General features: G+C 34.2%; 3 protein-coding genes across 5 annotated transcripts in view; all 3 read right to left on the bottom strand.

The window, feature by feature from the left end:
- Positions 1 to 756: 756 nt before the first annotated feature.
- LOC100180471 (dihydroxyacetone phosphate acyltransferase-like) lies at positions 757 to 8367 on the bottom strand. Of its 3 annotated transcripts, XM_026840091.1 has the most exons (7): positions 8290 to 8367; positions 6111 to 7998; positions 5668 to 5790; positions 2255 to 2382; positions 1836 to 1949; positions 1487 to 1518; positions 757 to 1229 (listed from the first exon to the last, which is right to left on the bottom strand). In XM_026840091.1, exons 2-7 carry the CDS (start codon positions 7923 to 7925, stop codon positions 976 to 978), a joined length of 2466 nt encoding a protein of 821 aa, XP_026695892.1. In that variant the 5' UTR covers positions 7926 to 7998; positions 8290 to 8367; the 3' UTR covers positions 757 to 975. The 3 variants fall into 3 exon arrangements, with proteins under 3 accessions (XP_026695892.1, XP_026695898.1, XP_002120216.1); XM_026840097.1 differs by lacking the exon at positions 1487 to 1518 and having other exon boundaries at positions 8290 to 8360; XM_002120180.5 differs by lacking the exons at positions 757 to 1229; positions 1487 to 1518; positions 1836 to 1949; positions 2255 to 2382; positions 8290 to 8367 and adding an exon at positions 4471 to 4936.
- Positions 8368 to 8381: 14 nt separating this feature from the next.
- Positions 8382 to 11768, bottom strand: zf(dhhc)-8 (zinc finger (DHHC)-8). Its single transcript, XM_002119508.5, has 7 exons — positions 11509 to 11768; positions 10865 to 11059; positions 10436 to 10553; positions 9856 to 10035; positions 9473 to 9569; positions 9004 to 9198; positions 8382 to 8781 (listed from the first exon to the last, which is right to left on the bottom strand). The coding sequence occupies exons 1-7, from the start codon at positions 11728 to 11730 to the stop codon at positions 8685 to 8687; spliced, it is 1104 nt and encodes a 367-aa protein (XP_002119544.1). The 5' UTR covers positions 11731 to 11768; the 3' UTR covers positions 8382 to 8684.
- A 326-nt stretch (positions 11769 to 12094) lies between these two features.
- LOC113474074 (N-sulphoglucosamine sulphohydrolase-like) overlaps positions 12095 to 14376 on the bottom strand; it is a 3100-nt gene continuing 818 nt past the window's right edge. Inside the window, 1 exon segment of the mRNA XM_026840908.1 lies at positions 12095 to 13398. Coding sequence (XP_026696709.1) covers positions 12095 to 13398 — 1304 coding nt within the window.

Genomic DNA, 14376 nt, shown 5'->3' with positions numbered 1-14376 from the left:
TTACTAGTGACGAAATATTGCTTCTGGTAAATAAAAAATATGGTTGCTAGTACCAAAATATTGTTGCTAATGACGAAATATTGCTTGTGGTAATTAAAAAATATGGTTGCTAGTACCAAAATATTGTTGCTAATGACGAAATATTGCTTCTGGTAATTATAAAATATGGTTGCTGGTACCAAAATATTGTTGCTAATGACGAAACATTGCTTCTGGTAATTAAAAAATATGGTTGCTAGTACCAAAATATTGTTGCTAATGACGAAATATTGCTTGTGGTAATTAAAATATATGGTTGCTAGTGCCAAAATATTGTTGCTAATGACGAAATATTGCTTCTGGTAATTGAAAAGTATGGTTGCTATACCAAAATATTGTTGCTAATGACGAAATAATGCTTCTGGTATATAAAAAATATGGTTGCTAGTACCAAAATATTGTTGCTAATGACGAAATAATGCTTCTGGTATATAAAAAATATGGTTGCTAGTACCAAAATATTGTTGCTAATGACGAAATATTGCTTCTGGTAATTGAAAAGTATGGTTGCTATACCAAAATATTGTTGCTAATGACGAAATAATGCTTCTGGTATATAAAAAATATGGTTGCTAGTACCAAAATATTGTTGCTAATGACGAAATAATGCTTCTGGTATATAAAAAATATGGTTGCTAGTACCAAAATATTGTTGCTAATGACGAAATATTGTTGTTAGTGACGAAATACTGCTTCTGGTAATTAAAAAATATGATCGCTAGTACCAATATACCAATATGTTTTATGTATTGAAAATTCTTAACAACATTTTTTCTATGCGAGTGTTCATTCTGTTGTACAAAATGTAAATCTACGCAAGAAGTTTTCCGTAAAAGCAATTACCGAGGAGTTAGATTTTGGCAACTCGTAAGTGGGCACGTATGTATGGAAAAGAATAGCTGTGTTATAACAAATGCGAGGATAATTTATTTACATTCATTCAACATCGACTCCCCAGGGCGTCAACTGCGGGAGTTCGATCTTCATTCGGTCCGCCAAACCAGCCAAATATTCCCGAACTTTTCCGTCAACACGAACTCCGTCTTTCTCGTTCATTTCTTTTTTGATTTCGAGCGGATTTCGCTTTCGTACCATCATATTTTGTAATCGTCGCCTTCGTTGGTATGTTGTCAGCGAGGCTTGACTACTCCGTCCGCTGGTGGCGCTGTGGGCACGCTGCTTTCTGGAACCTGAGAAATACACAAAAGCTTTTGATAAAATGAAAAATGCCATCTTTTATTGCTTTTATTCGTGTGGTACAAAACTCTGTTTTATATTCTTTGTAAAACATTTAAAACAAAACAAAAAGTACTGCATGGAAAAAATAAAAACGTGTTTTACTCACGCATTAATTTTAAGATTAGTTTACCCCGTTCGAGTTCGTATTACACACCACGAGACAAATAAAAAGGTAATGTAATATACTTGTGTAAACCATATAGTAAACCTGTTTCATTTTCTTCATTAGTATTCTCTTGTCTGAAAAGTTAGAAATATAATTTATAATGAAATTTAGGGTTGATAAGATGGGACATGTTTTCATTCTGTTTTCTCGTCTTATTTGGTATAGTAGACAAAAATATTAAAGATATAGTTTTGGTTAATTGTTAAAACACTATCGGAAAACTTTGGATTTGGGTGTTAACGACGTCTCATCTTACTCCACAGTACTACACTCTATTAAAAATGTATGACGCCACCAAATTTGTTTAAGACGTAAACAGTTTTCGTCAAAAAACATGACGTCATAAAATTGTGACAACCTATTAATAAACTACGTCACAAGCACATCTTACGTGTGGTTGGTTGGAATATCAGCCGGTTCACTTTTCATGTGACTTCTAGCGCCGCCAGTGGTTGGGAACTCAGCAGCAGTAGCAATAGTGGATGGTCGAACCACTTTTTCATGTCTGCAAAATATGTATTGAGGCAAAATATTGGGTTAAGTAAGATAACTTAAAGTATAGAAGGGTGGGACACCTTTACATTCTATTTTTCGTCCCGTTTGGTAGTAAACAATAAACATTCAAAGAATTATAAAACCGTACCACAAGACTTTCATATATCGTTTTTTTAAAACACGACCAGAATATTTTATTATTATGTGCTAAAGGTGTCCCATCTAACATGACCATACTATATTAAATTTAGTATACTATATTTCTGGTCGACTTTGCATCAAAACAAAAACTAAAAATATTTTTTTTGCACCAACTTTTCATTTGTCTTATCCTCCCATGCAAACCGAACATGAGCCATTTGATCTTTTCCTGAATGTTTTGTGACGTCATCGTCTTCTTCGTCATCGGTAGTTTCGAGTTGAATTATGACGTCATGCTTTAGCTGAGTGTGACGTGAACAATGGATTACCAGCAGTTTTAATAAAGTTTAAAGAAACGTTTACGGTAAAAAACTGCCTTTGACCCAGTGTTTTAAACAAACTACCCAAGTTATTGCCTTTTCTTTGTTATTTGTTAGGCATACGCTGTTGGAAATACGAGCAAAAAATAAACTTACGTAACTGTGAACCAGACACAAGATCTATGAAATAAAATACGCGATACCCGCGATGAAATATTTGAAGCGTCACAGTGTTCAAATGCTAATACAAAAATGTGCAGAAAAATTAAAGCAAAGAGTAAACCTAAATTTAATTTCAAAACCACGTCACTCACGTTAGAAGGGTCGACAGTTTCGCTCCTCTGCGGGGTTTTCTTCCCTCGTTTCCGGCCGATTTTCGACGAATGGTCGGCCGCCGAATCTGGCCTTAAACCATGCTGACTGTAACCGGTTGATTCGCGTATATTGTCCAACCAGATACGCGTAACTTTAATGTCTTGTTTAACTTGCCTTATATTCCTTATGTGGTCATTCTCAATAAGTTTAATTTCAGTTAGAAGACGCTTGTTTTCACGAAAGTTTATACTGAATGCTTTTTGCACACGGAACGAACTTAGTGTTGCAGCGCCACCTACCGGGCCAGTTTTTGCAGCCATAACTTCTACAGAATTCAAACTTTTTAAAGATTGTACCTTTCCGTAAATATACAATTTAGTCTAATTTTTTAAGTAACATATTCTTCTAGGTTCAATGTAACATTATTTATGAATGATCTGCTCTTGTATATTGTTAGTGAGGCCAACAGTTCTTAACTTTATTTGAAATAAACGCATGACCTGTTTAAACCACAGTATTAGCAAAAAAACTTAGTTCAACAACGTGTTTGACTTATTATATCATTGATAGACTGTAAGACAAGATACTTTGTGGTGGATTCTGGAACCCAGCTCTCAACAATAATGGGTTGTACAAATTAAGCACACAAAAAGGTTTCATACTCTATATATGCGTATATATAAAGCCAGCGAGTTCCCGCATATAGTAGTGTCGGGGTAAGACGGATACTTTTTTAATCGTGTTTTTACAATTAACAAAGCTCAGAGTTTCGATAAGATGGCGTCTATTTTCATTAACTTTTTTCGTCCTACTTAGTAGTAAACAAACAATATTTATGAAATGAAATAACGACTGCAAAAGAGCGTTGTTGGCTGTTAAAAAACGTTTAGGGGGATATTATGTAGTGACGGTAACCATCTTACCAAACGATACTACCATAGTATACTGAAGTGTATATTATAGGAGTATAGGGTACTATACTTACTGAACTTATTTCCGCACTTTGTTATAACAAAGTCCTACGCTTTGCTAATAAATCTGACTGAAACTTTTAAAAAATCGAAATCTTTTAAAACACTTCTGAAAAATCAAGACCTATTGCGCAAGAAATATGAAAATATGAAGTCCACCAACGAACATAATATGTATGACGGAGATTATTGGCTGAAAAAACCTATGTGGTTACATACAAACAGAATTTAGTAATTAATCAACTATCGATAAACTTAAAGAGCACGTTCTACAGAGGACCTCGCTCGTATCTGAATTGTTGTGTAAACGCTGACAATATACGTGAATTGTTACGTAAATAATATCCGCCATAATGAAGTATTGTGTACCGACGCGAAACTGGTTACCCGACACTTTAGAAACGCCCGAATAATTATAATCCATTGTCTATATTCGGGAATACCATTGCTATGAAAGGAGGCGGTAATTTGCTTTGTTTTTGTAACAATGAAACGATATGATACGTGTATTAATCACTTTATTAAATTCCAACGCGGAGTCATCACTTTTTTGACTTGAATAAATGAAACTCTCGCGTGGTGGGGTAACGGCAGCAGTCGTTATAACGCGGGTGTTTTGTTTAATAAACCACGTGCCGGCTTTCGACTTATTACATATTTAACTTGTAGGTAATTAGTTTACTTAATTTTTTGATAATTTTTTACAGATTGGTAGCTATTACCCCGCCACACAACTACCCGAATTTTTAAAAATATGACAAAAAAAATACCAAAGTCGAATATATTCGCATCTATCTTTTTACTTTTTATTTTGAATATATGGCTTTTAAATTGATTACAAAGTAAAAGAAAATACTGCATACATAATTACAACGCATCATTATAATTAAATTAATCGCAACTAAGTAAGTATCACTAATTAAAATTAGCTACATATTAATTAGGCTATCAATTTTGCAACATGGAAAAGGAAATGATAAACAATATATTTTATTGCACAACTGCATAATTATACAATGAGAACATAAATTCGTAGTTGCTTACAAGTTTTTTTTCAAATAAAAAAAATTAAATTTTGGTGCAAAATATTATTTTTTTGGTTAATAATATTACAGTTTGTGTACAAGAGGGTTAAACGCAGCTAGCGGTGAATTTTTGTTAATTTTTGGAAGATTTGTGAATTGGCCAATTGAACACGCAACATTGACCAGAATGGTAGGCACCATCTCTAATGTCTTTGGTGTCTGTGTCTGAAAACACCAAAAATAGAAATGACTACTTAACTACAGAAAGTGTGTTGCAAACCCCCCCCCCCAAAAAAAAATGGTCTCTAATTGTATTAACATTATAATTTATAAGTAACATTTAAGATAAAAAATAAAAGCCACACAAAAACTGAGTTTTTAAAAGATTTTTAATCAGCTTTTTATATTACAAATTCGTTTGTTCTTAATCTTAACATCATGTCATGTTAATTTCCTGCTATTTGCTAAATAAATTATTACAGAGCAACAGAGGTACCATAGCAGTTTAGAGCTGCTGCAGATAAAAGTGTTGTTTCAGCAATTAAAGTTTTAATATTATTATTTTATCACCAAACAAATATTACAGAGCACACAAACACTGTGTCAGCCAATATTAAAAAGTAAACAACATATGCGCGATGTGCTCAAAGTTTGACTTTGCTAACCACGAAATACACACAAGAGACCGCAACTACTGGAGCCTGTTTATGCTGCACTTGCAAAATCAGAACTCTATTCTATGTGGGTAAAAGGTCTTTTGTGGCAAATGGCAAGCCATGGTTCCTGAGATTTAAGCCACAGTTCCATTACCCTAACACCACATTAGTGACCACTGGGATAGAGTAGTACTAGTACCTAACCACTTTCACATAGTTTGACAATGATATGCCACAATAGGATTTAAAAAGGCTTTCGGGGCATCAAAAATAGTAAAAAAATAATTGGAATTTACCCACCTTATTTATGACCACTCCACCCAACCCCTCCAATCCATGCACTGCATTTGAGAGCAAGTTTAACGACAGCATTTCAGGTTCAACACCTTCTGTATCCAAGTGTGCTGCTATCCACTGTTGAACCTGCGAACCAAAGTTTGGTTAGACTCTACAGACATTTATCATTATGGCATGATTTCTTAAGGTGTGAAAAGTTAAAACTCATGCATTTGCATTGGCACTTCATATACCTAACAAAAACTATCACTTTTTACTATAATATTAAATGTCTTATTTAATTACCATACCAGAGAGGTAGAAAACGGTAGGTTCAACAACGTTTAAACATTTTACATATCTTGTTTCTTAGGATAGGCACAGTGCTGGAAAACTGAGGACAGTACAGATGTACAGTATGTCAATAATAATGCAATATTGCTAATATGTGGGGAAAATAGATTTACCTGTCCATAACATTTGGGCAAATACAAAGGTGCTTCAGAACTGATAAGGAATTGACTTGTTAGCCAGTAAGCAATCAGGAAAGGGTTGATAACCGTTCTCAAAAAGCGTAAAACTCGATGGCTGTGTCCTGCCAATGTGTAGGTTGTACCGTCACTTGATAACACCACCATCTCTGAGAAGAAGAGGATAGCTTCTTCTAAATCTTCCTTGCTTTTATCAGGAACAAAGATGAAATCTTTTCGGAGCAATTTTGATAGAAAGGTGAAATCTTCAAGGCATAGGTCTTTAGTGAAAGTGTTGATCTCTCCAGGTATGGAATGTTTGTGCAACACGAAAGCTAAAAGTGCAGGTCGGATAAGATAATGAAGAAGTTGATTACGGTAGTTGGCAATCATTATATATTGAGCTGCATTCTCTTGTATTACAGGGTCAAGCATTTGAAGTTTATTGTTTATTTTTTTCTTTGACTTCTGTTGCAACACAGAGACCCAATCGATGGAATTTGGAACTTGGTAATTCGTCTGTGTGCTTACAATATGCTTAAACTGAAACAAACATTTCTGGACTGTTTCTTTCAGTGTGCCTGGTGGCCAGTAAATCCGGAAATTCAACTTAACCGCAATACTCTTTATCCATTGCACTTCTGAGATGAGATGGTGCAACGAAATCCCAGCAGGGTGTGTTGAGAGCACCAGAGCCACGACGCTCCACAGAGAGCACATAGCGTTCTCCTGCTGCTTTTGAAGGATTTTATAACCAAGAAGTTTCATGTGTTTCTCTTCTTGCGATGACAGACGAAGCATGTACCTCGGATAACATGCGTGAACTGCACGATCTAAGTGACCGAAATACTCTCTCAAAGACAAGCACTGTCCAAAATGGACATGAACACTACCATAGTTATCTTGCAGAATAGAACTTGCTTTGTATAAACCTGAAGTGGATTCTTTTGGTTTAGGAACCCCAAGTAACTCATAAGCATACAACCTCTCTTCAAGCATGCGGTCATATGAAATACTAACTGGAACAATTACAACGTCATATGTCTGAGCTTTCAAATACGGCTCAGAGATAACAGAAAGCAAACCGAATTTGGGGTTAAGTGACTTTCCTACACGACTTCTGGTGCCTTCAATAAAAAACTCCATAGGCCGATCCCCATTGATAAGTATGGTATGCACATACTCAGTGAAAAGTGCCCAGTACATCTGATCAGAACCAAAAGACCTTCTCATGAAAAAGGCACCAGATGCCCTTAGCATTGAACCTATTACTTTCATGCTCATAAAATCCATACCTGCAGCAATAGCAGGTAACGGTAGATCCAGGTAGAAACAAACCAAAGACATCATTAGGAAGTCCATATAACTCCTGTGGCTCGGCATGAACACTATAGGATGATGTTTCACCATTTCACGAATGTTTTCCACCTCCTGGACGTTAACAAACACTCCATCCTGGTAAATTGAAGACTGTATTTGTATCAAAAGAAAGGCGAAAGTACGAAGTATGGACATGTGATCTGTATATGCCAACTCTTTGAGAATTACTTCTGCTTCTTTGAAGGTTTCTTCTTCAGATTTCCCTTCTTTTCGTGAAATTTGTCTCACAATCCAATGGACACGATCCGATTTTAGAACATCTTTCCAAACGTCGGTAGAATGCCTTTGCTTGCAGTGACTATACTTGGGCGGGGAGAAACTTTTCGTTGCAAACTTCATAGACATAAACGAATGCTTCTTGAGGTCTTTAAGCATATCAATATATCCATTTTCATCGACGGAATTGCCGTCCTTGTTATACAGCAGCTCCATATTCAGTAACTTAAAGTTGCAAACGTGGGAACAGTGAAATACAAATTCCAAAATTCAGCTGTTCATCTGCAAACTGCGGTTAAATATTGGGCACGTAAGTTATAAAAAACGGATATAAACTTCAACCTGTTTTTTTTTTGCAAACAAAAACTACCAGGATTGATCAAACTTTCATGCTAAATACTTAGCGTTTTTAGTAAGTTTTAATTAAGCACCACATGTACCAAACATCACCTCCTTCTTGCTACAAAAAAGGATAAAATCCGAGTATGTAAACAAACTGAGCTAGAGTCTTTTTTTAACTTTCATGTATAAGCAGTAAGCACACTATCAAAACTATTTCATTTTTATGTAGCCTACTTACCCAATAAACATCCCGCAACATCTTCAGCCAGTGAATGAAGAGTGTTTCGGTGATGCGATCAGAAAAAAATATTGTAATATAGCAGAACACAATGACATGTCACTGACTGTATAATCTTTCTAATTTGACACTCAAAATTAAAACTAAGATATCAATTGTGTTACTTAAAACATTATCGAACATATTTTGCTATTTTACATAACCATACAATGAAAAAATAGCTAGAAAATGCTTTTGTGAAATATAAAACATCACTTTATGTAATCTCATCTAGACAAAAATTACAGCATGGGACAAAACAAGGCAATAACAGGATGACACATTCCCAGATAAATAATATGAACAAAATAAAGCAGTCTTTATAGGAAGCAAAATACAAATAAAATCACAGATTTTCATGCAATAAATGAAGTTTCAATATTAGAACGCCATGTAATTCCATTTCCTTCTGGCAAATGACTTGATGGTAAAACAACTCTTCTTATAAATGATCTGAAAAAAGCTTATTCCAAGTTACTAAGTTTTTACCCTCAATTACTTCACTATACACAGTCATAACAGCTGTGAATATTTTAATATTTTTGTTTTCTTATCAAATTAATAAAGTGTAACTAGCTCAAATAATCAACTTTAAATGGACAAATTAAACTCTTTGCTCTATAAAATACACTTAGCACATTGCAATACAATAGTATTCAACAGTGATTGACCTACCTTAAAGTTCTGAAACCCAAAATTATTTTCCAATTTTGAATGAAACCAAAATTATAAGGGCTTCGGTAGGATATGTTGCGCTTTTTTAATCTCTTACGCTCTTTTTCATTAACAAGTTTTTCAATGCTTGTTTCTCCCCGAGATATAAGAAATACATGCCACAATGTAAGTGCCCCCAATGCAACAGTCACGGCACTGAAAATAAGGTTTTTGGTACGTAGACCTTATATCAAATCTTAAAATTTATTATATAAGATTTATTATTAAAAAAAAAAAAAAAATTTTAAACCAAAAAAAAATTTACTCTGTTGAAGACACCAAAATGTTGGTACGAACAAAAAATTGTGACAAAAGGTCTTTTAAATTTTAAACTTTCCTTGTAGCAACATATAATAATTTACAAAAAGACTGCTTAAAAAAGTATAAAATGCAAATACTTTTTAAATAGAATTGAATATGCATAATAAACCTGCATAGGATCCATAAATACACAACTGATGTATTATAAGCACGTTCTTTTCCTGTGCATGTGTTGGGTGGAGCTGGGACACGAAGCGTATGAACTTCTGCAATAAAGTTACTAGTTGATACATTATACATAGGTTTCTAAATTTTCTCACTTACGAGTTACCATATAACAAACTCTGTGCGCGAATATTTTTACAGAATCATGGCTGACACCTAAGACAACCCATTCAAACCCCAAACATAAATAATATATATAATTAATTGCAATATTTGGTAAGTCATAAGCGGGTAAAAGTGTTTGAAACATGATAGGCCTACCTGTGCTGTGCTATAAAGACTATTCTTGCCAACTACTGTGAAGATACACAAGTTACATTTTTTTACCTTCATTACTTGTCCATCCAATAGCATTATAAGCTCGTTCAAGTTTATCACCAACTTTAAAGCAGTCGTTGAACAATACCCATGAACTTAGTGAAACATAAACAGTTCCCATCACCATGAAGATGCAGAACGAGATAAAATATCGGTGATTGAAATGACCAACACAATTATTTAACCAAGCTGAAGATACAAGAACAGTGATAAAATAAAGGTTTAGACCCCAAAAAAAAATTACCAATTACTGATAATTGTTGGTTTTTATTAACTTTTATTGAAGAATTTGCGATGTTTTTTATTGGTCCACAAAAACAGATTTTGCAAAACATGACTATAATTTGCCATTTAGAAAAAATAGTTCATACTTTTAATGATATAGTTGAAGTTGAAAATATATTTGTATAATGGTTGCATTTGCACCACACCATTAAATTTTTACTTCAGATTATAATAAGCTGTGAACCAAAGCAAAAATGATCTTGGTGCAAAAAAACGTTTTAAACTAAAAATGCTACATAAAATCCAATAGCCTACCATGTTATTATTTTCTAGCAAACCTTAAAATAATAAAGACGCCACTTACGGCAATGATGATCCATTTTTAAGCGACAATTTTTACAAACAGAGCAATGATGAGTGCGTGGGGGTTTGGGAAGAATGCATTTCTTGCATAAAGATGTTACTGGTACCCCTGATATATCCTGTGGAATAATTTAAAGAAGAATACACAGTTAAGTTAGTATCACATTATTGGTTGCAAGTAGAATAATATTGAACTCTTGTTTCTACCAGGCATAACATAATATAAATTCTAACTTAGATTTTTACCAGAACAGCTATTTACCTATAATAGAACAATTCCTTAGTTTTTGTGACTATCAAGGTGAAATACCTAGTTTTGTTTGAATTTTTACCGTAGCATTTAATATTTAAAATCGAAATGTGACATTTTATATCTGGCTTTATGTTTAGTCACATATATACAAATTTCCTGTAACAATTCTTGACTTACCATTGGGGGTATACCAGGGTCTGTACGGACAGCCTTGTAATAATGGAATACAATCATCATGAGCAGGTAGTGACCGTACAAAATATGCAGATGAGAATAAACAACGTTGTAAGTTTGAAGAACATATGGCAAAACATGGAGATAAAAAATGACAACCACTGACGTGATCAAACACAATACCACAGTTACAAATGCCTGCAAATAAAAAAAACAGTTGTCATGCCTATTAAAAGGGAAACTTACATTACCAATGCGAATTCATAAAAGAGCTGCAACCAAAGGCCCAAAGAGTCGCAGGGCTACTCCTGAACTACTTCATACTGGTCTCCTTGCAAATTTGTTGCATAACATAAATAAAGGAAACATTGCAGCAGCAGTTTTTTACTGTGTGTAAAATAACTAACTAGACAATGTGTTTAGTGGGTTTTATTTTATTATAGAATCTTTTATAATAAAAACCGGCCAATGGTAAATACTACTGAACCATATTTCATACTAACGAAATAACATTCAGGAACTGCTACAAAATATGTAGCAAACAAAATTCAATAAATTGTGTATTATAAAATATATTTTGCTTAAAATGGCATCATTAACGTATTATTCAAATAGAATCAACTAAACGTGAATAACAATCTTCTTACCACTCCAAACCATCTCACTGCGAAGTCCACGATACAAAACACAGGCTCGAACGCAGATTCTGCCGTCGAGTCAAAGCTGTTGTAGGTCAATGATTTGTAGCATAATCTTATATATTGGAACTTATCATAAATTTTTAAGAAAGGAAGTGAAAATCGGAACCAGATTCTTCTCATTTTTAAAACTAATATCAGAATCAAATCATTGTAGACATTTTTCGTCATTGCACAGAACAGGTTTAGTTTTATCCATTGCCTAAAGTTGCACTGCGAAATAATTATGATAAAATGAATGAAAAGGAATTTCACATTACTGTAGAAATACTGCTCAGTTAATAATAGCAGTAGTCAGTGGACAACAGCACCAAACAACAAAATATGAAATTGCACATGAAATGTGAAGTAAAGAAATTATAAAACTATTACTAAAAATTGTTCATTTTCCTATTTTTCTTTGGTGGACACTAGCCACATGGCCAGTATACTTTAAAGAATGAATGAAGTAATTTAAAGACCATTTTAACATACAAAACAACTTAAGACCAGTGAATGCGGTTTCAAAATATAAAAAAGGCACTTTTTAAAAATTTTAAAAACATAAACGGAAGATTAGACAACCACATACTTTTCCAACATTTGGTTATAATCCATTTAATAAAGGCAAACATGTTGGGTTAAGCTTATAAGCTCCCGAATCCTGTAATACACCACTTGGAGCGCATCTCCATGGGTCCCATGTTGTGTTCTGCCATTGCTGTAACAATGTCTGCATATCAGTAAGTATGTTATGGTATTCTGGTTTATAAGCCAAATTGTCAAGCTCTAATGGGTCACTGGTTAAATTAAACAGTTCTAGTTGAGACCTTTGGTAATATTGCTTAAGGGTTTTTGACCAATGAAGGTCTGCCCCTGTTTGTGTCCGATTTAGAAGGTCTTGAAATGATAAAGACAAATAGAAGTCCTGATCTATTGGAAATGGCATAAGGTAGTTGAGATTTTGAATAAGAAGTAGACCATTTTTATGTACAGACCTCATGGGGTAGTACATAGTCACTTCATGCAGGCTATGGCTTCCAAAAGCAACATCACTATTACTGATGTCTTTTAGGAGTGATTTTCCTGTAAGTTTTACATCCCTATGAAATAATGTATACTGGGGGTAGGTAATGCTGAACCAATCCAAAACGGTAGGGGTAATGTCAAGTAGAGAAACATAACTATTATCAACTACAGCCTGCTTGTGTTTCTGCACTGGTAAAGCTAGTATAAAAGGTCCCGCAGTCCCTGAATTATAAAGGTTTGTTCTCCCATTAGGAAATGGAATACCATTATCTGAAGTGAATAAAATTAAGGTGGATTCTAAAAATCCTGCTTGTTTTAGTTCATTTATAATCAGACCTACGCCTTGGTCTAATCTAGATATAGTTGTGTATTGAGCAGAAATATCTTTTCTGGAAGCAGGAGTGTCTTGAACAAATGGGGGTACTATGACATCATCGGGACTATAGTAATCTGGTTTCCAGTCAGGGATTTTCCCCATTCGATAATCTCCATTACCAAATTTCTCACAAAACTCTCCATATTGCGGGTGGGTGTGGCCACACCTGTGGGGGTCATGAAACCCAATGTATAATAAAAAAGATTCATTTTTCAACTGCATTGAAAAAAATTGTTTGGCTAGCTCCTTCATTCGTGTAATGTTACGCCCAACTTGCAATATTGAATTGTTCTCTTCTGTTTCCGCAAAATCGAACGGGTAAACTGCCTCTGGCGCAACATGTTTCTTTCCAATAATGCCGGTTCTAATCCCATTTTCATGAAGCAGAAAGGGCAAACTTTTAACTTCGTCGAATGAATTAAAGTGGTGGTAGCCGTTGTGCAAACCATACATTCCTAGAAAAGATGAAGAAACAAATGAACTTAATTATCCAGGCAACGACAGTTAATTTTACATGGGTGATCTGTTTCACAAACATTTTGTGCCTGCTTCTGAGTTAACACATATGGTGGCTCTAAATTTAGACAACCCATAAGAGACAACCGGGTAGGAGCAACTGGGCTAGAGGCAAGTGCACTAAGCATTGTGCGGGATTTGTGCCATGGCGGTTAACAAAAATTTGATACATTTATTCTGGCTACTACAAAGACAATTAACAATAACAGAAAATTATGTTATGCCTAAAATAAAAATCTTTAATGATAGTGAATACCAAGTTTAAAATGCACTGAAATTTTAAAAATGTTACATTAGAATATTGTTTAAGATAAAAAAGACGACCAAGGTGATCCTAGAATACAGATATTCTAGCGGCCATTTTCGATACCTTCTACTGGTGCCACCAACCTAAAATTTGGACACTGTACTAACTAGACCCCAGCGGTACCGATTCTGAAATCAAATAAAATATATGAACAAGGAATTATAGTCATGACTCATACTTGTCTGTATTCTGAACCCAAGCCCGCATTTTTTTGAAGAAATGAAAGTTTCATTTTGTAGCTAATACGTAGCGCTATAACATATTCCAAGCTGGTGCGTGCGAAAATTCTATAAATATGTTTTTATGACGAATATTAATATTCATAATTAAAAAAAAATTAAAATTAATTATTTTTTTAATGGGAATGGTATGTTAGTGACCAACATAGATGTATGCGGAAGTTATATTTTTGCAAAAAAAATTGAAAATTTGATATTTATATGATTTGAGTTATGAATGAATGAATGAATGAATGAATGAATGAATGAATGAATGAATGTAACTTATTTTATCCTCGCGTGGCCGGAAAACGACAGTCGTTATAACACGGGTTTAACACCTCGTGCCAGCTTACGAGTTGCCATGTATGTTACTTAGTGGGTGATTATTT

The sequence above is a fragment of the Ciona intestinalis genome, chromosome 2, assembly GCF_000224145.3.
Source record: "Ciona intestinalis chromosome 2, KH, whole genome shotgun sequence".
Lineage (NCBI taxonomy): Eukaryota > Metazoa > Chordata > Ascidiacea > Phlebobranchia > Cionidae > Ciona > Ciona intestinalis.
The sequence above is the reverse complement of the archived record's forward strand: the minus strand, read 5'-3'. Positions and strand labels throughout refer to the sequence as shown.